Source organism: Squalius cephalus (genome assembly GCF_949319135.1).
Source record: "Squalius cephalus genome assembly, chromosome: 6".
Lineage (NCBI taxonomy): Eukaryota > Metazoa > Chordata > Actinopteri > Cypriniformes > Leuciscidae > Squalius > Squalius cephalus.
The window spans coordinates 37,025,176-37,050,698 of NC_137127.1; the positions used below are offsets into that span (position 1 = coordinate 37,025,176).

Sequence of the window (25,523 nt, forward strand, 5' to 3'; positions counted from 1 at the left end):
GTAGCCATGACCAGAGTAACTCTTCCCTAAACCACATTATCTTTGATGATGTGTGGAGCAAACTGACAGATCTTCTATTTACCGATTCAATCTCTTTATCTGTTTATTTTGATTGCTTTGCTTTTGAGTCAGACAGCAGAGAGTTGAGAAACATATCCCTATTCTAACTGTACCCCTTCCACAGAGCATGTCTTTTGATGTTCAAATGAAACATACACCACTGACTCAATCCCTATTCACCATCAGAAACGTTCATTTAGAGGGATGGTGGGTGACAAACATGGGTCGGAATGAGAAAGATACGGAAGGACTCTAAAACACTCAAACCCACCCACACCGCCTTTTATGTTAAGGTGCTGATGGTACCACTCTAATTGTCCATGCTCTAATTCAATCTCACCCCAATTTCACATATCTGAAGAAGAGCGGCTTTGGCAGAAAGCCTCCTCACTTTCAGGGCAGGCCAGGCAATCAGCCGTGGTAATGGTTATTTAACATCCAATTTAAATTCTATCAATGAGATGTTATTAAGGGCAGACTCACTTTCCTGCTTTTGCACTGCTGATGCTAATCACCTCTTTCCCAATGTGTGTGTCTGTGAGAAAGATCTTCTCAGGCCAGTGCTCAAGGCTATGCAATGCAAATTCAATGGCCTGCATAATCCCAGAAAACCACCATCAGTGAGATTTGTGCCACTGACAGACAGTATGCAGGTTACATTTGTTTTTGTACACTGTGATCCTGGAAACTAATAAAAAAATGTGGCATAAAATTATAATGCAATTATTTAACCTTGTGGCTGCTAAACTGGATTATTCGTCTTGGCTTTTAGCAAAATTGCTTTTTGCGCAAGGTCTGTAATGAGCCTCCACTTGAAGACAAAAACACTTATATTTCATTCGGTGCTTCACCTTGCTTTTACTTCACACATGTATAAGGGAAAAATCAGTGTTTGAGAGCAGCTTGAACATAAATTGCTTTAATTTATGTTGTTTGTGCAACAGTCTGACCTAAATAAGGGCATTAGCTGATTTCACAGATGTCATATTTTTATTTTAAGTAGCACCCATAAGAAAGAGAAATCACAAGAGAAATTTGTTCCTCATAACCTGCAACTTATAGAAAAGAAAATTACAACTTTTGGTGACGTCTCTTGCTTCTGATATGTTTTGTCTCAGGTGATCCAACCACTAAATACAGTGTAAATGGAGGTCAAAACATTTAGCCAGCCCATTTTTTCAAGCTTTCTTATTTAATTTAATAATATTTTATTTTACCCTTCATCAACATGCAGTGGTGAAGTGAGCAATGTTTGCAGCAACAAAATCAAAGACCATTTCTTTAGAATCCTTTCACAGGAGACACAGTGATACATGTTACATCCAGGTTTACTCAGCTCTCCCAAAGGTCCTTAAATCAGGTGTACATAAGGCCAATGTCAAACCGTGCTCAGCATTGTGTGTGTGTGTGTTCACTGCTCACTTTACTGGCAAGTGGGACTGATGTTCTTTAAGCAGAAAGATAAATGTATACCTCATTTCTGCTCGCTTCCATCAGAAATTAACTCCTGTGTTCTTCGGAACCTTTGCAGTTCATTTGCGGCAGATAGACGGAAATGCAATTCTATGTTGACGCTAAGAAAACAAAACCAAAGTGGGGTGCAATCGAACTTTGATATAGACCAAGCAAAAGGGTGTGAAAGCACCATTAAAGTGAATATGAAACAACATTTACATCCCATTTTATCTCCATAATGTGGCATTTTCCAAGAAAAATATTAAATTATACAAAATGCAGTGCCACTTGATTTTATGATTTAGGAATGAATTGAAAAGTGGCTATACCATACCTATCGTAATGTAATACTCTGTTCCAGAAACACTTCAAGCACATGTTAGTTAAAACTTAAGCACTATTGATGAGTAAAATTTAATCCGCAAGTGATAAAATCCGCATTATGATAAAAGTTTTCCTAATGACAATAATTAATAATCGTAAACATTAAGACCAGGGATTCATGTTGATTGATTTCAGGGTTTCTTAAACCTTCTTCTACAATAGATTAGCTGTTTAGAAAAATGTTTTCTTAGGACTATCTGTCATAGAAATTAGTGATCATTATACAAAAATTGTGTTTTCAACCACACAATGTTTATTTTAGGTTTCAGACATTTAAAGGGGACCTTTTATGCAAATTTTACTTTTACATGGTGTTTGAACACAAATAGGGGCTTTCGCACCGGATAGTTCTAGGAACTTAGTTCTAGGAACTAGCCATCAGGGTGGTTCCCAGAGAACTAATAGTTCCCCTATGGACGTTTTCCAGTTGCATTCGCACCACCAGTAGGAACTTTGAAGTGACGTAAGCCGCGCTCGTTGCTGTGACTTTTATTTTGACGGCGCGGCTGACCTTTATTTTGATGCCGCTGAGAACGCCAGAGCCTGAGCAAACAAAAAGTGCTTGCATTCTCCTTGTTAATTAGTTTACGATCTGTCTAACAGTCCTGTCTAATACGTTATTAGATAGAACTGTTATACATAGAAAGTAAACAGTATATGAAAAGTTATTAGCGTATGCCGTGCGGTTGATGTCCAGTGTCACTAGCCGAGCAGAAATACATGATCATGTTTAGCTTTGTCCCCTCAAAGCTGTGTTGGATTTTCTCCTCAGCGTAAAGGTTAAGAGGCCCATCTATCACTGTTTTCCATGTTTGTAGTTAGTTTCTGGAGTAAACATATAGGCTATAATCTATGTGTTTACATAGCTTTTTAAAAAAACAGCGGGTGCTGGTGTTTCGCATGCGGCCAATCCGTGAACACTAACGTCACTGATAGTTCCTATTGTGCTGGTTTAGACCCTATTCCCCAGTAGGAGCTAAATTAGTTCCTCCAAAAAGAGTTCCTAGAACTAAAATCGTTCCTAATTCCTGCAGTGCGAATGCACAGACATCCGGGTACTTTCGTCAATAGTTCTAGGAACTATGAAAAGTTTCCTCCGGTGCGAAAGCCCCTAATGTGTGTCGGCAATAGGGTTGGGTACCGAAACCCGTCTCAATATGGAGCAGGTACCTAAGTAACTGGTATGTAACCAGAACGAATCAAAACAGATTTTGGTGCCACTTAAATGCCTCAGCTGTCTGTTGAAATATTTGCCCTCTGGTTCTCTGAAATGGACGTAAGAAGCATCATCACCGCATGTGATCGCTAGTTAACCCTTTGTTGTGTACAATCGATCACACCGGTGGGATTAAAAAGTTCAGATCACGTGATCATCAACGATCATCAACTTCTAAATTCAAATCAGCGTTCCCACATTGGCTGGCACAGAGACAGATGTGCTCAGCCCTGTCATATATCACAACTATTCAGTGTTTTCAACCAGGTTTATTTTAGGTTTCAGACATTTAAATAGACATACGTACTAGCAAACTACATACATTTATAGTTTGTAAAATACACACTGATGTCTATTATGGAAGCGGCAATAACAATCCTTTATAAATTGATGACGTGTTTAGATGCACATTGTGTAGGTAACTATAAAATTTACTCTATTCTTTTCACACTTCACTGGCCACTTACTTTCATGTATTTCGGGAGAAGCGGATGAATTGACGTGCTGTAAATCTGACAGATACAATTCTCTGAACTGCGGTGCGTAACGTTACTAACATGGTGCCCATTGTGCATTATAAATTATGGAGCCCAGGAAGTCACCTCTGGGGAAAAAAAACAAACCGTGGCAACGGGTTTTGCAATCCGTCCTCTCAGTTTATAAACCGTACTCACGAATTCTCAAACTGTTCCCTCGGTTTAACAAATCGTGCCCACGGATTAATAAACCGTACCCACGAGTTTCTAATCCGCGCTCTCAGATTTGTAAACCGTGCCTTCAGTTTTTGCAATCTGTACCCACAAATTCATAAACCGTGCCCATGCTTTCGCAATCCGTTCCCACGGGTTTGTAAACTGTACTCACGGATTTGTTGTGGCTCGCCCTCGTTTTAGAAGAACACCAGGAGACCGTTGTTAACGAATTATATTTTATATTGTTTTATTGAATATTAAGTGGAATCAAATTGTCTTGCGTCTGCATGTTTAAAGTGATTCGCAATTGTAGCGGGTATATGAATGACGTGCATCAAAATATTTTGTTTATTTGTGATAATATTAGCACTTTATTATTATTGTCTAACCTGTATTATGACTGAAATTTGTCAAATTGCTTTGTTCCTTTTTTTGTAAGTTTCGGACAAGCGTCTTCTAAATATGTAGCAAAATGTAATAATAATAATAATAATTATTATTATTATTATTAGCCTATTATTATTTGAGTTTATAACTATAAATAAGTTCACATAAGACAGACATTTATCATGAAATCATTTGTGAATGCTTTATTTTTAAGCAAAAATTATGCAAAAAATGTAGGCCTATTTTATCCAAAACTGTAAAAGGTTAGTTTATAGCCTATACAAATAAAGCATTGATAAATTATTTTATGAAAAACATATTACTGTATTACTAAGTTAACTCATTTATAGTTATAAACTCAAATAATAATAATAATAATAATTATTATTATTATTATTATTATTAATTATGCCTACATTTTAGGCTACATATTTAGAAGACGCTTTTGTCCAAAACTTACAAAAAAGGAACAAAGCAATTCGTCAAATATACTGGTTAGACAATAATAATGAAGTGCTAAGATTATTACAAATAAAACAAACGATTTTGATGCACGTCATTCATATTAAATATAGCCTCTATTCTACCCCATACCCGCTACAATTGAGAATCACTTTAAACATGCAGACGCAAGACAATTTGATGTGTTCCACTTCATATTTAACCCTGTAAGTGGTTAAATATGAAGTGGCTAATATTTAAATTAGCAATTTTTTTTTTGACCTCCCAGATATTGTTTTAGGAGGCCTCTGATGTAGAAATGAAAGAGTTTTCAGATTTTTTTACGTTTTAGTAAGTTTTTAGGAAAATGTTGTAAATTTGCAACGTTGGGCATTGTTGGGAGCAGAACTTCTGTGTTTGTACTCACTTTGTCTGAACAGATATACAGAACATTTAAGCATTCATTTGCAGGGTTGATTGCTTACTTAGCCCCATAACAGTATATATCATGAGTAATAACCATACAACAATCATAGTTTTATGAATAAGCATTTATTAATAAAAAATATTGGAAAAAAATATTTACAAAACTTTTCGTAAAAAAAACAAACAAAAAACTGTGGTTTGAAGGCAGTCTGTGTTCACTTGCAGTGATAGTCCCTAAAACAGTTATTTTCATCTGTTAAGCACAGGCGAACATTGCACTTGCTACACAGTGTGTTTGTGTATCCATCATAAAAGACCTTTCTGCGCTGGTGGCATTCTGAAATGGAAAAAATTAAAAATAATGTGAACAATTAACATTAGATATGTGAACATTAAATATGTGAATAATACATATGGGTCTTACATTGTAGTAGATAAACTGAAAGAATAGACAGGGTGGTAGACCATGTGGGTAGAAATCTAAGTATTTCCATTAGCATGCCCATAAGTATTATAATTTCAATGAAGTGATAATCAACATTTCAATACATTCAAACAATACTGTCTATTGCAGCCTATTATGCTCTCTACTTATCATACTAAAGGAACACATGCATCCCCCCAGAGCACTTACAGGTTCACATTCAAGACCATTCGCACCTGTCCCTGGACAATGCAACAGGCATCCCAAGAATTCCAGAACATTCAGAATCTGTTTTTCTATCTCCTAATGCTACTAACTGCTGCTTGGGCAACACTGAGAAAAAAATGGCTCAGGATCATTTAGAAGTTAAAAAACAAACAAAAAACTACAAAGATACAGGGAGTTTCAAATACTGCTATAGATGCTGAAGTTTCAAATATCCCATACAATTTATTCATGTGTTTAATAATGGTCTAAGATAAACTAAGTAAAACAATTAACAGAAAAACACATTTAGATCTTAGTTACAATGAATCACTACATTTCTACTACATTTTTTTTTCAATTTGTGATCATTTGAAAAGTGCAGTGTCCTTATGTAATGTGTAAGGTGCACAGGCTATTTTGACTACCAATCTGACCCAACGTTGTAGAATTACAACATAGACATAACAAGCTCTAAATCAAATTTGATGAAAGTTTTCCAAAATAACTAAATATGTACATGTTCTAGACATTATAATAAACACCCCAAAAAATATTTAAGCAATTTGACTTACTTTAATCCTGACAAATCCAGTCATGCAAAAAAAGGAGATGAGCTCAGCGGGAAGTTTGCAGGTAGAGTGAGTTCATAGCCAGATGACTGGACCTATAAACACTTCTTCTATCCAATAGCATTGTGAGGACAAACAACAGGACCCATTAACTATGTAAATGTGGTTTTGAGAGAAAAAAACATTTGCAGGCATTTTTTCTGAATTGTTAAAAGTGATGTTGTAAATTTGCAACCGTGGGTCTTACAGGGTTAATAAAACAATATAAAATATGATTCGTTAACAACGGTCTCCTGGTGTTCTTCTAGAACGAGGGCGAGCCACAAATCCGTGAGTACAGTTTACAAACCCGTGGGAACGGATTGCGAAAGCATGGGCACGGTTTATGAATTTGTGGGTACAGATTGCAAAAACTGAAGGCACGGTTTACAAATCTGAGAGCGCGGATTAGAAACTCGTGGGTACGGTTTATTAATCCGTGGGCACGATTTGTTAAACCGAGGGAACAGTTTGAGAATTTGTGAGTACGGTTTATAAACTGAGAGGACGGATTGCAAAACCGTCGCCACGGATTGTTTTTTTTTTCTCCCACAGGTGACTTCCCGGGCTCCGTAATAAATCAACTAACATGACAAAACAAATTCACTTACATGTATTTTAGAATAAAAAATATCAGCCAAGGACTGACTAACATTTAACGCAACCAATCACAGTTCGTTATGTTCCGCGTCATGTTTAGTGTGAAAATGTAAAGTCGATGTCCCTACAATAACAGACCAGCGTACATCTAATAAATGATTCATTCAAGAACGTTGTGCAAGTTTACTGCAACAATAGAGTCGTGAACTTCACACACTTTTGAAAATCCAGTATTCAGTTGATCCTGATGAGCGCTCATTGTAAACATGACAACGTTCTTCTTCCACAAGGGGTTTCGCGTCACGGCATTTAAGGTGATGCATTAATGATTCACGGGCTGTCGCTGTCAACATGATTGCCGTGATTTGATAGTGATTTCAGACACCTGTCACGCCTGAGGTGTTCCCCAAAGCATCCACGACGCAGTGCGAGTTCCCTTTCGAAAGGGAACAACTATTATGATCATTGTAAGGTGTTTAAACGAATCCGGATAAGAATCAGAATATAAGATAAAATATTTTACAATATAGTTAAAAGACATATTTGAATAAAATATTCTAAATATTCTGAATAAAATAAGAAAAATTAAATAAAACAATATTAAACTCACATCAGGGACTCAGCTAGAATATTTAAATGTTTAAATGCATGTGAAAGGATCAATTCATAAACAAGAAAAATGTTGACTCTTTAATCAACGGCTTTGCAAGTTCATTTGTCTTTTCTTTGGATCAAGTTTTTAATCATGAGATCTCAGCTGCTGGGGAGGTCTGGAGGGCATGAAGAAACAATTTGACACAACACAGAAAGTTTCTTGCTCTCTTTAAATTTTGCAATGTCAAGCTAGTTTTTCACCCTTTTGATTTTACTTGGAGTAAATAGGAGAAAAGTTTTTATTTCATGGAGCATTTCTGCTCCCAGCATCCCCTGTAGAATTCACTCACAGCAAAGTGTAGAGTTCAGCAACCTCACCATGGATCTCTACTCATTACCCACACTCCACCTCTTCTGCCATACTCCCCACCTCTCCGTATCCTGTCTGCCTCAAGCACACCCTCTCCATCGCTCATACTGGTTTGATTCCTCCATGTCTTACATTTTTTGATATTGCACTTTTTTATTGTCCTCTACACTCTGCCTGTCTTTTCTTGTGCTGTATTTTTTATTTGCCAACCAATGAAACTATCCCCATAGTTTATATCCAAAGTAGGAACTCTGAGCTGGACCTCAGTCCCAAGACCCTCTATTACAGACAGTGAATCATATAAAGTTCTGAGACTCACAACTTAATTTTATAATAGTATCCCATATGAAAAACAAGTGAATCATGGAACAGTAATAATAGCTTTGTGTTCTGTCAAGTTCCTGCCTACATACCTGTAACCTGTCATTAACGTCCATCAATGATCCATAATTTTGTATGGGTTGACTAAGAGTATCCACACAGTCTGACTACAAAACCCATTCGATTGACTCAATCAAAATAAAAATAAAATTGTGTTTCTTCAATGGATTTAACCAACATAGTGGAAAAATGCCTAAAACGGTTTCCAATGATAAAGGACAAGGTATTAGAAAGACATTAACATTAACAAATCACATATTGTTTATGATGTATATGTTACAATCAAAGGTAAAAAAGTGGGCCAGAACTAACTGCAATGGAGTCCTTTAAATTTCATTTTCTTTTTAAATCAGTAGCAATGAACTGTACATTTTAACCCTCTGGGGTCTGGGGTGTTTTTGGGGTCCTTGAGATGTTCCCTGACATTTGTGCTTTTTTCAGTTGCTTTTAAACATATCAATGGCAAAAAAAAATTACACTCTATTTAGCACAAACAGGACTACCATGATATGTGAGCCACATGTATGTACATGTTTTCATTTTTGAGAGAATAATGTTTATGCATGGTTATTGAAAAAAACTAAAAATGAAAGTTTCTGAAATAAGGCCACAAAACACATACTAAATATATGTCAATAAGACTTTTGACTAATGAACGTCGTCGCCTCTTCAAAATGATGTGAAAATCATCCTGCCTAATCATTCACATAAAACCAGTGGTGTAGTGCAGGGTATACGCAGGTATACTGCGTATACCCACTTCTTGTTCAGTCAGCATTGCGTATACCCACTTCTAAATCCCCTCTGATGTGCGTGTGAAAACAACCAGTCAGGGTCGTACCCACCATTGAGGTCCCCGAGGTCCAGACCTCAGTAATTGTTTTTAGTTTAGTCTATATAATGAAAGTTGTGAAATAATTGCCTAATATTAACACTAATTTGGTGCTGCAATGATTTGCCCATCGCGACGATAACCGACCTTCTCATCTGAGCTGCTTCAGCACTCAAACACCCGCTCGTCAATGTCAAAATGTTTGAGACCAATCAAAGCAAGCGGGATTTATGTTCACTCACAGAAGCGCGAGCCGAGCGCGAATCCCAACGCGACGCTTCACGCTTGAGTTAACGATAATACAAGTAGCTAAACTGAACAGCTGTTTTTCGATCAAAGTTTTAAATGTCCGACAGAAATAAACAGTTTGATCAAAGTTAGTGGAAACTATAATCTCAATTTAACAACACAAGCACCATGTTAAATATATTGCCATTATTATTATAAATACAATGTATAAATGTATTTGTATAACGTTACCTCGAATGTATTTGAATATTTCCCCAGTATCAGCACTTAGACTTTTCACTGTTTGTATCACTCCGCTTGTCTGTGTTTGCGCAACTTGCATCATTAAGCCAGAAGGTGGCACAAGTGACTGTCTTTATGAATGAGCAATTGAACCATTGATTAAATGAACATATTAATTAGTCCAAAAACATTGATTAATTTAGGAAAGAAAAAGTAGCTGAAACTGATCTTTGATACTCATATAAATTGCTCATATGCCTCTGGTCTGGACACAGAAGGATTGCATTGGCGTTTGTTTGAAATGTAACATCTATGCAAAATAATCCTTGAACCATTTCTTATTTAAGGCCATTCCCGTTTCGAATATGTGATTGTGTATTGTCAACAATAAGCATAAACATTCTGCATTTCCATTTTGTAGTGTGGATCATTCATTGCGACATTTAAACTGATTCTCATGTTTAAAAATATCTGATAAAATACTTCATGCTACTGCCCACTGACATGCTTTTAAAGCTACTGTTGTCCATTTATTTTGGCCTTCAAAACACCTTAAAATGCACATGTCGAGATCAGGAAAATCTATATTTTCTCAAGGGGGCATGCCCCCGAACCCCCCTAGCAAAATAATTTTTGGGACCTCGGTTTTTATAAAACCCTGCGTATGGCCCTGCGCCCAGTAAAGACAGTGTTGCAGTGATCCCTTGAATAGTCGTCCAATTTTCATATGTGGATGGACTAAGGAATAGTCACTCAAAATTCATAATTATTTAGTATTAATAAATAATTAAAAGCCAGTATTTATTACAAAAACTGCACCTCTTCTGTGGCTAATATTAATTTTATAATGATCCTTTTTCTGTGAAGTCAAGCAGCAAAAGTTAAGTGATAATGTGTAAATACTATACTGGCCCATTTTGGGGTGAACTTATATGCAAGACTATCTTACATCACTGTTTATAACACAGAGCGTTCATCCTTTCCTGGGGCACTTAAAAAAAATTGAGGCATAAATTAAGAGTATACCCACTTCTCCAGGCACCACTACATCACTGCATAAAACGATACATTGATTTAAGTTTTGCAAAACACTTTTAGTTTGGAAAGGCAATATGCGGATGGGGCGTAAACGATCATGCATATTTAGTAGTTCACACCTGATGAGACAATGCCCCTGCATACTTAATGAGCCATTCATTCAGGTGTGTCACCTATAGCTAACTTAAATATACAAGATTCATAAAAATGATCATTCTAGAAGAAAATTTCAGATGGCATTTAGAGGCTTTTGCATCTGAACTCTTCATACACACACACACATATATATACTTTTTTTTTTTTTTTTTCACACATTGTGCTTGCAAATTGTATAATATCCAAGGTAAACATGTCTAGTAATTGTGCAGTTAATTCTCATACTGTATTTTCAGTTTTGGAATATTTATCCTCTCCCCAAATTTGTTACTAATAAAACAAAATACAAATTATTTAAAGAAAAAATATATATTTACCTTTTAATAGTTTGTTTACATCTACCTTGTAATTGTAACCTTTTTAATAAAAAAAAAATATTTACAACAACAATTCAAGTGTAATCTTACAGTATATTCTACAGTAAAAACTGTACCCAAATCTAGTCAACAAAATGCTGTCTTTCATATTTCGCCTGACTGTAACGTTGTCTTTATGAAATATTAGGGCATATAAATGTTAATTTGCAGTTTAATACGTTGCTTATACAAATAGCCTACATTTTATTTCAACATATTTCAGTCGATTTTTACTCATCTCAGTATAGCAATACAGTTTGCTAAAACATCATCATTCATTCACACACGCGATTTAAATTTAAACTGTCTTTTGCGAGCTGTGGTAAACAGCGCGCATCTCTGCCGTTCATTCATTCATAAACAGAAACCCGATTCACGTGAGAAGGAAAAAAACTTACTACTGTATTCCTCAGCTCGCTCCTCGATATACCCGCACTTCTGAGGTACATTTTCCATTATTATTATTCCTCACAGCGCTGCGAGACGGTGTAAACAAGTAATGATCTGAATAAACTTGTGTTTCTCGAGCTGATATGGGGGCGTTCACAGGATTGCGCGGATTGCTTCAGCCATTTGCGTTTGAATAGCGTGCGCTCTCCGTGGGCAGAGTCACATTACATTTGAATCAGCTGTAATGAGCTCGACTGGAATCGCTCTCTTTTAATACAGATTTCACAAGATGAGAATATTTGTTTTTTATATAAATTACTTCATTTAAAAGAAGATAATTCAAGCTTTATGCCTGTGTGTCTGTATGCCTGTTTGAATGAGTATTCGCTGAGTTATTGTTCATTTTCGGACGCGTTTCAGAATGGACTACACTGACAGAGAGAAGGCAGAACTCGCATCACGTTTATTTTTCTTTATTTGGCAAAAAGCACAACACTTTGTTTTTATTGTGAGTATACACAAAAATAATACACATTTAACAGAATCGATTGATGTATGAAACTCCTATGGAAAATCAAATTCAACAGAGTATTTATGAGTTTCTTTTACACGGATAAAAAAAAAGCGAGCTGGTATCGCCGGCGATACCGCCGACCTCAGGGGGTTAATAGCTTTCCTGACTCACAAATACTTAGTTAACGTTGCTCAGTAATATAAAATACATACTTCTTACAAAGTTTGTTTAGTTATAGTCAATTACAGGGTGCAAATAACAAGTTACTCAATTGTTTGAGTGACGCTTACTTGAAACAAGCCAGTAGCAACAAAGGATGTAATGACGTTATTAAACCAGTGAGAGGCAGCCGCGCATTAAAGCGTGCCTAATGTGCAGAAAAAAAAACAAAGAAGCAGCAGCACTTGTGAGAGCATGCGCTATATGCTGCGTCATGTCATCTTCTCCTCTTATTGTCACTTGCACTTCATGTAACATGTATAGCATAGCCTTCTCTGTCAGCACAGGATTTACATGTGATAAATGCAGCGAGATACTCAGGCTGGCAGAGAAGATTTCAGAACTAGAGACATGCATCCAAACTTTAATCGAGGTTAATTGTAAGAGTGCAAGGGCTTTAGATACTGCTTTAGATGCGACTAGCTTAGTGAACTCTGTACATTGTTCGGTTCTGGCTGTAGTAGAGCCTGTGCAGCAGGGCAATTGGATGACGGTGAGACGCTATAGTCGCGGGACAAAACACCAAACACTAAACAGGTTCTCCCCTCTCAGTGAAACACCCACTGTGAATCCTGTTGAATGTGCCCTAGTTATTGGCGATTCTATTACACGGAACGTGAAAATAGAGACACCAGCCACCATAGTCACATGTTTGCTGGGAGCCAGAGCACCTGACATCAAAGCAAATTTAAAAGTGCTGGCTAATGCTAATCGTAAATTCTCTAAGATTATTATTCACGTTGGCACTAATGATGTTCGACTCCGCCATTCGGAGATCACTAAAATTAACGTTAAAGAGGTGTGTGAACTCGCAAGTATGATGTCAGGCACTGTAATTTGTTCTGGCCCCCTTCCTGTTCGCAGAAGTGATGAGATACTTAGTAGACTGTCCTCACTCAATGGCTGGCTGTCTAAGTGGTGTCTGCAAAATAATTTAGAATTCATAGACAATTGGAAAAGTTTTTGGGGCAGACCTGACCTGTTGAAAAGAGATGGTATTCAGCCCTCCTGGGATGGTGCTGCTCTTCTCTCTAGTAATATGGCACATAGTCTTAGAGCTCAAAAATGAATTGAGGCTCAGGTCAGGAAGCAGACAGACTGGCTAAACCGACTGTCTGCTAACTGTTTCACGTAACCAAGGTCAGATAAATCCTATCACATATAGCTAGATATCTTTCACCTAGATATCATCATATAGAGCAGGGGTGGCGAACCTGTTCAGCATGATGAGCCAAAAAAAAATCCCTCATCACTGCAAAGAGCCACACAACAGATGTGTCTAACAATAACGTTACAATTTATTACTTATTACAATTACTAATTACATACACAATAGTTTTCATGGATTTTAATGTTTGTCAATGTTTGTCATAGTATCAGCCTACCTAAAAGGTTACATGACTCAGTGGGACACCTGGCACTCCTTGGTTTCCACAATCTTTGTTAAGTCTGGCTTGTATTCAGTTGTGGCTACTCGTAGTAATTCTTTCACATGCGTGTCAGTCAGGACAGAGCGATGCTTTGATTTCACTTGTTTCAGTGTTGAAAAAAGTGATTCACACATGTAAGTTGACCCAAACATTGACAATAGTTTGACTGCAGCCTGTTTGACATTGGGATATCTCTCATTCGGCACAATCTTCCAAAACTCCACGGTTCCTTCCCTCAGAACACTTTTAAGTCTGTCATCCTCAGAAAGTTCAATCATTTCAAGCTGAGTTGCTGCTTCATCTTCCACTAAAGGGGCTTTTAAACAGTCTGATTCAGCAGTGAATGGGTTGATAAGAAATGAAATTTGTGGTCTTTTTTGGCGTAGGCCGGAGAATCTGTCCTCAAAACTCTGTTCGAGACTTTCAAGCAGTGTTGCATACCGTGCAGTACTCCCATTTACAACCTCTGCTGCTTGTCCACTTGCCTTCAACAAGGATGGAAAATGTGTTAACTGCCTCTTTTGTAGATGAGTCTTGAACAGCTTGAGTTTGTTGACAAATGTGAAAATACTCTGCACCAGGTCAGACACCATCTTTGACTTCCCTTGCAGATCCACATTGAGGCCATTCAGATAATGCAGCATGTCGACCAAAAAAGCCAAGTCCGAAATCCACTGGGGATCACGTAGCTCAGGATAGTCCTTATGTTTCTCTGCAAGGAACAGCTTCACTGGATTTAAAAGCTCAAAAAAACGAGAAAGCACATTACCTCTTGACAGCCATCTTACAGCACAGTGAAGAAGCAGATCAGATGGAAGATCTTCATCAAGCTCAGCAATGAGATTTTTGAACTGCCTGTGATTGAGAGCATGTGTGCGTATAAAATTGACAATTTCCAGCACAGGTTTCATGATGTGATCAAAGTTCAGCTTTTTAGACACCAAGTGCTCTTGGTGGATAATACAGTGAAATGTCCAAAATTCAGGAAAACGGTCATCAGCTTTACACAGCCCTACAAGGCCTTTCCCAGATCCCAACATGGCTGGTGCTCCGTCAGTGGCTATTGCTGTTAGCTTTGATAACTGCAGATCTGCTTTCTCAACAACAGCCATCAGTGTCTCTTTCAGGTCGATGCCACGGGTTCTGTCTTTCAGTGGCACAATGTCAAGCAGCTCTTCCTTAATTGTGCAGTCTTCTGACACAAACCGTACAAATATCGCCAACTGTGGCTTATCTTGAACATCGCAAGACTCATCCAAAGCAATGCTGAAATACCGGCACTTCTGAAGATCTGAATATAAATGTGTTTCAACTGAGTCGTTAATGTCCGATATTCTCTCTTCAACTGTGTGCCGTGACAGCTGAAGGTCCTTTACTGAACGTTTCAAATTTTCATTTTCGGGACAAAGAATAGCAACAACATCACTAAGGCACTTTTTAAGAAACTCCCCTTCACGATATGGTTTTTTTGCACGAGAAATGTTCCATGCCAGGTGATATGACGCTAATGTCACTGTCTCTGAATGCTTGGTAAATTTCCGAAAAAGCTGACTTTGCTTCTCTGACTGACGTTTCAAAGTGTTTACCTTGTGCTTGCGAAGTTCACTGCCTTTGGGAAATTCCCTGGCCACTGTAGAATGGAGTGATGTGAAATGGCGCTCAAGATTTGAAGCCTTAAAATGCGACAACGACGTCTGGCATATCAAGCAGAAGTTTTCCATTTCGTTCAACAAAAAAATATAAATCCTCCCATTCAGATAAAAATGTTCTGTGCTCATCTTCATATTTGCGCTTAGCTGTATGCTTCTTTGATTCTGCCATGATAATTCCTACTAACGAACTTCACATTAACCTGACAGCGGCAGCTCCTGTCAGTCAATAATAGGCTAGCCACGTTAAATTACGCGAGAGTTGAGGTTCTGTTAAAAATAATTAAAAAATAATATGAATAATATATTATTTTTAAAAAGTCAAATTACATTCAGATAATACATTTAAATTCATTCCTATTTATTTTTAAATAAAATTTAGAAATTCTAAAAAAGTTGAATGAATTGCGATGTGAACATGTGGAGACTGAACCGAGCCGCAAAAAAGCAGTCAAAGAGCCGCACGCGGCTCGCGAGCCGCGGGTTCGCCACCCCTGATATAGAGACTGTGTCTGTTCCCCGAATTAGGACATACAAAAAACGTCCAAACCCATCTAAGGGTAAAAATTTAATTGATGTTCAACAAATAAAAAACAGATATAATACAAATGAGCAAATGATAAAGCTTGGGTTGCTGAACATTTGATCCCTAACTTAAAAAGCACTTATTGTTAATGATGTGATTACAGACTATAACCTAAATGTGCTGTGTTTGACAGAAACCTGGCTAAAACCAAATGATCACATGACTTTAACCCCCTGAGGTCGACAATCGCGCCGGCGCGATAGGCTCGCTTTTTTTCAGTTCAGTTCAAAAGAAATTAATTTTGCTCTGTTGACTTTGATATTACAAGCAAGTTTCATACATCAATCGATTCTGTTAAATGTGTATTATTTTTGTGTATACTCACAATAAAAACAAAGTGTTGTGCTTTTTGCCAAATAAAGAAAAATAAACGTGATGCAAGTTCTGCCTTCTCTCTGTCAGTGAAGACCATTCTGAAACGCGTCCGGAAATGAACTGTAACTCAGCGAATACTCAGTCAAACAGGCATACAGACACACAGGCATGAAGCTTGAATTCTCTTCTTTTAAATGAGGTAATTTATATAAAAAACAAATATTCTCATCTTGTGAAATCTGTATTAAAAGAGAGCGATTCCAGTCGAGCTAATTAGAGCTAATTCAAATGTAATGTGACTCCGCCCACGGAGAGCGCGTGCTATTCAAACGCAAATTACTGAGGCAATCCAAGCAAACCTGTGAACGCCCCCATATCAGCTCGAGAAAACACAAGTTTAATCATATCATTGTAGCCTACGTGTTTACACCATCTGGCAGCGCTGTGAGGAATAATAATAATGGAAAATCTACCTCAGAGTGCGGGTATTGCAGGAGAGAGGATCCGAATAGGTAGTAAGTTTTTTTTTTTCCTTCTCAAGTTAATCGCGTTTCTGTGAATGAATGAACGGCAGCCGCAGAGATGGGCGCTGTTTATCACAGCTCGCAAAAAGACAGTTTAAATTTAAATTGCATCTCTGTGTGAATGAATGATGATGTTTTAGCAAACTGTGTTGCTATACTGAGTTGAGTAAAAATCGACAGAAATATGTTGAAATAAAATGTAGGCTATTTGTATAAGCAACGTATTAAACTGAAAATTAACATTTACATGCCCTAATATTTCATAAAAACAACGTTACAGTCAGGCGTTTCTGTTTGTGCATGAATGTTTCGGTTTTAGCAAACTGTATTGCTATACTGAGTAAAAATTGACTGAAATATGTTGAAATAAAATGTATTTGTATAACCAACGTATTAAACTGCAAATTAACATTTATATTTCTTATAATAAAAATGAAAGACCTATGTTACAGACATATGAAAGACAACATTTCGTTGATTAGTTTTGGATAGATTATACATTTTTACTGTAAAATATCTGCCACCTCAAATAAGCTTTTGTTTGCCAATTTTTGCTCATGTTAAATATAGTATGTTTTGTCAAAAATAAAGTAATCAAATAATCAATCAAATCCTTAACTTTGAAATATGTATGATAAAATGTATACTTTAGTTTTTACAAAGAAAGATTACACTTGAATTGTTGTTGTAATTGTAACCTTTTTAATAAAAAAAATATATTTACAAGGTAGATGTAAACAAACTATTAAAAGGTAAATATAAGCCTTTTCTTTAAATAATTTTTATTGTGTTTTATTAGTGACAAATTTGGGGAGAGGATAAATATTCCAAAACTGAAAATACAGTATGAGAATTAACTGCACAATTACTAGACATGTTTTCCTTTGATATTATAGGCCAAATTGCAAGCACAATATGTGGAAAAATAAAAAAGAATTGAGATGCTTCCAACTGTTGCTCTTGCATTCTTGTGGCTCAGTGACTCACCTGAATGAATGGCTAATTAAGTATGCAGGCCCCATTGTCTCCTCAGGTGTGAACCACTAAATATGCATGATCGTTGACGCCCACTCCGCATATTGCCTTTCCAAACAGAAAGTGCTTTGCAAAATTCAAATCAATGTATTGTGTTATGTGAATGATAAGGCAGGGTGATTTTCACATCATTTTGAAGAAAAAACACTAGGTGATGACATCCATTAGACAAAAGTCTTATTGGCACATATTTAGAATGTGTTTTATGGCCTTATTTCAGAAACTTTAGTTTTTAGTTTTTTCAATAACCATGCATAAACATTATTCTCTCAAAAATGCAGACATGTACATTCTTGTTGCTCACATATTATGGTAGCCCTGTTTGTGCTAAATAGTGTGTAATTTTTTTTCGCCATTAATATGTTTATAAGCAACTGAAAAAAGCACAAATGTCAGGGCATGTCGGAACATCTCAAGGACCCCAAAAACACCTTAGACCCCAGAGGGTTAAATGAGTCCACCAGTACTGACTTTATGAACTTCTTCACTTATAAGATTGATAATATCAGGGAGAAAATTATATCTATGCAACCATCTACTACATGTCACGGTTCATAAATCCTTGTGTTCATTTTGTGTATCTGTTGGTGTTTTTGTACAGAGGTTTCTGGGGTTGGCCAATTTTTACCGGCATTTCATTCGCAATTTCAGCCAACTTGCCGCTCCTCTGACTGCCTTGACTTCCACCAAGGTGACGTTCAGGAGTTCTGGTGCAGCTGAAGCTGCATTTACCAACCTCAAGAGCCGCTTCGTTTCAGCTTCCATTCTTATTGCCCCTGATTCTTCACGTCAGTTTGTGGTGGAGGTCGACGCATCAGAGGTGGGGGAAGGAGCGGTTCTCTCCCAGCGTTCACCCACGGATGATAAGATGCACCCTTGCGCGTTTTTTTCTCATCGTTTATCACCTGCTGAGTGTAATTATGGCATTGGTAACAGAGAGTTACTGGCAGTCAAGCTAGCGTTGGAGGAATGGCGTCACTGGCTAGAGGGTTCGGGAGTACCTTTTAACGTCTGGACCGATCATAAGAAACTCGAATATATCAGATCTGCTAAACGACTCAACTCCAAGCAGGCTTGGTGGGCACTTTTTTTCGGTCGTTTTGAGTTTTCCCTTTCATATCGTCCGGGTTCTAAGAACATCAAGCCCGATGCTTTATCTCGTATTTTTGACCGTTCCGATCACCCGTCCACTCCCGAGTGCATTCTTCCCGAGAGACTCATTGTCTCCACACTCATATGGGAGATCGAGTCGAAGGTCCGCTCGGCCTTAGAAGAGGTAACGCCTCTGCCCGAGTGTCCACCGAGTCGGTTATTTGTGCCGGAGGGATTACGGTCCGACGTTATTCGGTGGGGTCATTGCTCCAACATAGCGTGTCATCCAGGAGTCAATCGCACCAGTTTTTTGGTCAAGCAACGATTCTGGTGGCCCTCCATGGCTCGCGACGTTCAAAGTTTTATTTTGGCATGTTCGGTCTGTGCTCGTGGTAAGACTTCCAATCGCCCACCGGATGGGTTACTCCAACTGCTGTCTGTCCCTTCAAGACCCTGGTCTCACATCGCTCTAGATTTTATCACTGCCCTCCCGCCCTCCCAGGGCAATACGGTCGTTTTGACCGTAGTGGACCGGTTCTCGAAGGCGGCTCATTTCATTCCCTTGCCCAAATTACCGTCTGCCAAGAAGACAGCGGTTGCCGTTATAAATCATGTCTTTCGTTTACATGGCCTCCTGATGGATGTGGTTTCTGACAGGGGTCCAAAATTTATTTCCAAATTTTGGAGAGAGTTTTGTCGTTTACTGGGGGCGAGTGTCAGTCTTTCTTCTGGTTTTCATCCTCAGAGCAACGGCCAGACCGAGCGTGCCAACCAAGATTTAGAAAGAGTGTTGCGATGTTTGGTTTCTCAGAATCCTTCCTCCAGGAGCCAGAAACTCTCATGGGTTGAGTACGCACATAACTCATTACCAGTATCATCCAAGGGCCTATCTCCATTTGAGTGTAGCCTAGGGTACCAGCCACCTATTTTTCCCAGTCTGGAATCCGAAGTCGCGGTCCCCTCTGCTCACGCGTTCGTCCAGAGGTGCCGCCACACTTGGAGAAGAGCCCGCGAGACTCTCCTCCAGATGGGAGCGCACACGAAGGCTCAAGCCGATCGCCACCGGTCGAAGCCTCCCGTCTACGTCTGGGTCAAAAAGTGTGGCTTTCTTCCAAGAACATTCCTCTCCGCTCCGTATGTAACAAGTTAGCTCCCAAATTCATCGGTCTGTTCACTGTCACCAAGATTCTTAGTCCGGTGGCAGTCCGCCTCAAACTCCCTCCTGCGTACAGGAGAATTCATTCCGTTTTTCATGTCTCCAAATTAAAACCAATTTCATTCTCACATTAACTCGCCTGTCCCAGTTCCCCTCACCGCCGCGACTCGTAGATGGGGAATCCACTTATTCGGTCAATCGCATTCTGGACTCTAGAAGGAGGGGACGTGGATTTCAGTACCTGGTGGACTGGGAGGGTTACGGTCTGGAGGAGAGAAGTTGGGTAATCGATGATTACAATCGCCAGGTAGGTTCTCCTGGGAGTGCCAGGAGGCACTCTTAAGGGAGGGGGTACTGTCACGGTTCATAAATCCTTGTGTTCATTTTGTGTATCTGTTTGTGTAGGTCTTGGGTCTGTGTGTGGTGCTTGTTTGTTGCCTAGTGACCAGCTCATCATTCCAATCAGTCACTTCAGCTGCAGCTAGTTTACTGCCTATTTCTAGCTGGAGTGAGTTATGCTGGGTGTCGGTTTGTTACTCATGTCTTGTTCTCATTGCCAGTTACCTCGTCAGAGTTGCTTGTTGTGTTTGATCCCCGCTTTCTCATCTGAGTCCCGTGTTGCGCTGGATTACCGGTTCTGGGTTTTACATCGACCAGCATCCTTGTCTGTGATTCCACATTGAGAGTTTCCTGCATTGCACCCTGAGTATTTATTTAAAATAATGTTGTGGTCGATAGTGTCAAATGCCATAAGTCTGGACACCCCTATGTTAAATTCCCATAGAGGCAGGCAGATTTTTATTTTTAAAGGCCAGTTACTTCATGGATCCAGGATACTATGCATCCTGATAAAGTTCCCTTGGCCTTTGGAATTAAAATAGCCCCACATCATCACATAGCCTTCACCATACCTAGAGATTGGCATGGAGTACTTTCCATAAGATCATCTCTCAATGCAAATCAAACCAGCTATTAGGCTAACTGAAATTAAACCATGCCAATCTCTAGGTATGGTGAAGGCTATGTGATGATGTGGGGCTATTTTAATTTAACTCATTTAACTCATAATGATGTCAGACTGAGATAACCTATTTCAGCTCTATCAGTGTTACTAGTACTTTATACATATATTATTACATCTAGAGTTAGCCTGACTTCGTCATACTCATATTCTAGTCAGAATGTGAGTCTGATACCGCTCCATAGAGATTTGATTATGGGGCGTGTCTCAACCGAACTAGGAAAAAAAAAACCTCTGCACTCAATTGGATAGACCTACAACCAATCAGAGCAACGGAGTAAATGACGCATGTCCTTCATTCATATTTTCAACCAACAAAATGTCGCGGGCGCGGCTCTCTGTTCCTCTTTTAAAATGAATGCGCTGTGGATATCTTCTATAACAGACGCGATGGCGGAATCTACACATGATGTTTCATAAACAAAGTTCGGGAGGAGCACGTACAAATAATCAATCTAATATCAACTTGTCATCAAACAATACCATGTCTAACGTTACCGAGGAAGCATATTCACTCTGTCAACTTACCTAACAACACTCCTTGACAGTTTTTCAGCATCCCTCGGTCCCTCCACCACCCCGAATCCTCACTCGTCTTGTTCTCTCACAACCAGGAACACAGCCCGGTAGCCTATGGCTACCGAGCCCACAGCCCTCTCCTCGGACAGCACGTCATATACGCATTTATTCTATCTTACTTATTTGTGTGAACTCGTGACATCTCATATAGCCTACGCATTTATTCTATCTGACTTATTTGTAAATGTGAACTCGTGAAATCTCAATTCTCCAGCTGCAGTCGTCTTTGTTGTAAACTAATTCAAATCAAGCGCTCTTTGGTGACGTGGGTGATTACGTAACCGCAGACCATCTGTCCATCATCGATTAAAGCCAGCCCTGGCAATTTGATTGGCTCGGCCTTCTAGGAGCCGAGCATAATTACTCCTCAATGGATCGAGTCCAGACCGAACTTCCCGACCAAAAAATTTTGTGGGCGGGGTTCGGGCTGGCACCCAGGCTAATCTAGAGTACCAAGTGACCAACAATTTGGAAATTGTTTTGAGAGTAGTAATTTGTCCTATTACCATGATAACCATAGATTAACCATGGTTATGAGGTGAGGATAGTTGTGTCACTTACTTTAGCAGTACACAGCCACTGCCTGACGGTGGCGCTGTCCAAAACACCTGTATCCTGGTCCTCCTGCGAGGGGAACTTTCTGTCACTGCTGGAGGGCAGTTTGTCATAAACTGTGTGTCTTCCTCGTCGATTATCTGTAGAGTGGACAAACCCATACTCATTACAAATGTGTACAATTTTTTTATTTTCTAAGATTTCTTATTTATGTTTAAAACAGGCCATGCAGCATAAACAAATTAAATACTTTTTTCTCTGTTGGTGTTTCATTTTGAATTTTTTATTTTTAAAATTAATTCTGTTAGTTAAAAAAAATAAAAAATAAAAAATAAATATATATATATATATATATATATATATTTATATATATATAAAATGGCAAAGGTAATGGCAGACTAAACAGCACGTAGACACAAACAATACCGGACAAAGAAGGAAACAAACTGAGGCACTTAAATTCCCCTTGTAGTCAATAATTGTATCCCTTAAAACGTATCTTTGATCACCAAAATGACATATTTAAATGTTTTTTCCTTGAATTGATTTTTTTTTCTTAATGCCTTAAAATATCTTGAATGTAACTCTACACCTTTGCCTCATTTAGTATATGCAGTTCTATGAATATGCAAATTAGCCCAGCCTCCACTCTCTCACACCAGCTCAGAGATCCACTCATTGACAATCACACATCGACGTGATTGGTTACAAAGTAGTTTGTGACATCAGAAACATCAGTTATTTCAAACCGCATTTTTGAGACTCTTTTGTTCACTGCAGTTTTAAAGAGAATATACTCAGCAATGGTGTTGACTTATGAATTTGCACATGGTATATCTTAAATATTAAAAACACCACATAGACATATAATCAACATTAAAAGCTTGATTTTCACCACACGGGGACTTTAAATCTCTCTCTCTTTCTTAGCGTTATTCCCGCTCATTTGCAGGGTCCGCTTGTCAGGTTTAGTCTAGAAGAAGAGTCGGATTCAAATGCGAGTGAAACAAGTTTTTGAAATAATATCCAATGTAGTGAGAAACAGAGTTCAAGTCCGAAGAAAGGTTGGTCCGCGGTACAGAGCGGGGACACAATGGGCACTATCCACCATGGAATTCCTCGGGAACGAGCAGGGATCCAGGAACAGACACTCCAAACAGGAAACACAGAGACAAAAAACCACGAACAGGACCGGACTAGACCACAAAAACCCAACGACCTGACAACAAAGGATGGAAATCACAGGCATTAAATAGCTGAGCTAGATGAGCCGCAGCTGGCGCTGATGTGATCAGACAATCAGCAGACACACCCAGAAGCAATCACACACACACACCTACCCACACAGGACAGAGAATAGTCACTGAATCCATGAACCGTGACAATACCCCTCCTCCTAGGAGCGCCTCCTGGCGTTGCTCTGGGGATGAAACCCTGAAAATAGACTGACACTCGCCCCCAATAAAAAAATTATCTCCAGAATTTGGAAACAAATTGGGGACCCCTGTCAGTTAGGTGGAGACGTACCTGGTAGTAGATCTATAGTAAATCACATCTATCCAATCATGTCCTAATACTTGCTGTATAAAAGATCGGTACTTACACATGTTTGAATTCGCAGACACTGATGCAAACAATTACCTCCACCCTCCCCACCACCACCAGGATGGTCCTGTCCATACCTCCCGGGGGGGTCGGCTGTGCCCCTGCCTTCATCTTCAAGCAGGAAATGCAGATACGCTACCCTCGGATTATGCACTACGGATGGGGCCTACGCCAAAGAACTTTATAAATAATTGCTTGCTGGGCTGTCAATAAATGAATGCTTTGTTACATCATTCCCGAGTCTTTCTGGTAGAACTGGCGGTGGGGCTGGCGCAGTGGGAACAGTTAGTTGACGAAGTTGATTGGTGAGCTCGGACACCTGCGCCACCAAGACCTGTACCGCATGACCCGTGGCCGCCATCTGTTCTTCTTGACGATCAATGCGTGAATTGCTGCGGGATAGAAATTCCTGCAGACTCTCCTCTCTCATTGAATCCATTTGTGGTCAGATCGTTCTGTCAGGTTTAGTCTAGAAGAAGAGTCGGATTCAAATGCGAGTGAAACAAGTTTATTGAAACACCCACATGATTTGGCACAGGTTTTACTTCAGATGGCCTTCCTGTCACAACCCAGCACTGGGACACATTCACATTCACACTCACACACTCATACAAACAATTTGGCATATCCAATCCACCTAACCTGCATGTCTTTGGGGGGAAACCAGAGCACCCGGAGGAAACCAACACTGACACGAAAAGAACATGCAAACTCCACATAGAAAGGCCTCCAGGCTCAGTCAGGGCTCAAACCAGGGACCTTCTTGCTGTGAGGCAACAGTTCTACCCACTGAGCCACCATGCAACCCACAGGGGAACTTTAAATACATAATAATAATGAACTGAATTCAGACAGCTGTGCTCGTTAAATTAATCAGATAGTGGTGGGAAACTATAACAAAGTAAACGGGAAACTAATGAAATTCAAACTAAAAGTCTGTTAAAGTGGGAAACTATAACAAAGTAAACAGGAAACTAATGAAATTCAAACTAAAAGTCCATGAAAACAAAACTACAGACACACATAATAGAGTAACTGTTCCATTATCGGAGAGCAGCAGACAGCCCGCAAGTCCGCAGTGAAGGTGTGGCGATGTCTGACCCAGGTGGAGCAGGTGGAACGGAAGATCCGAGGGAGCCCAACGAATAAACGATTAAAAGATTAAAAATTAAACTTTTTTTTTTTTTTTTTTTTTTTTTTACGAAAAACCAATAAATGAGCCGTTTTCTCATTTTCTACTTTCAATTTTAAATCGAAAAATGAATGAACACGGATACCTTTCACTGACTGAAATACAACTTAACAAAATAAAATCTGTGCTAGTTGGGTACAATATACTGTAAATATAAGGTGAACATTGTCAACAATTGCTTTATCTATCAGTTGTTGCTCCTTTTTTGTAATCATTATGACTGTTTAGAGACCAACTCTATCAACAGCTGTCAGTTCCAATGTTTGTTTTTTTTTTTTTTTTTGTTATTGGTAGGTGGGTTTTTTTCATCCCAGTGCAACTAGGCCCGTAGGAATTTGCTGATCAGATATAAAGTTGTTCATGCCTTGTATTATCTGAAAATATTCACTCACATTGTGAAAAGAACCAAAGGGTTGTCTAAAATCTTAAAATCAGCCGTGGGAAATAAACGCATGTTTGTGTATGTATGTGCTTCCGTCTCTATGACTACTCAGAAGCATCCTGTAATATCTTTAACTGTGAAAAGCGTTTGGGTGAACTTTGACCTCCACTGCCCTGACCTC

The 25,523-nt window shown here is 38.9% G+C and overlaps 1 protein-coding gene across 2 annotated transcripts in view; it reads right to left on the reverse strand.

The window, feature by feature from the left end:
* Positions 1 to 25,523, reverse strand: part of spon1a (spondin 1a) — a 341,163-nt gene that overhangs the window by 278,685 nt on the left and 36,955 nt on the right. For both annotated transcript variants that reach the window (XM_079874223.1, XM_079874222.1), the window contains one exon: positions 22,170 to 22,303. In XM_079874223.1, the coding sequence (XP_079730349.1) occupies positions 22,170 to 22,303 (134 nt within the window). The remainder of the gene's footprint in view (positions 1 to 22,169; positions 22,304 to 25,523) is intronic.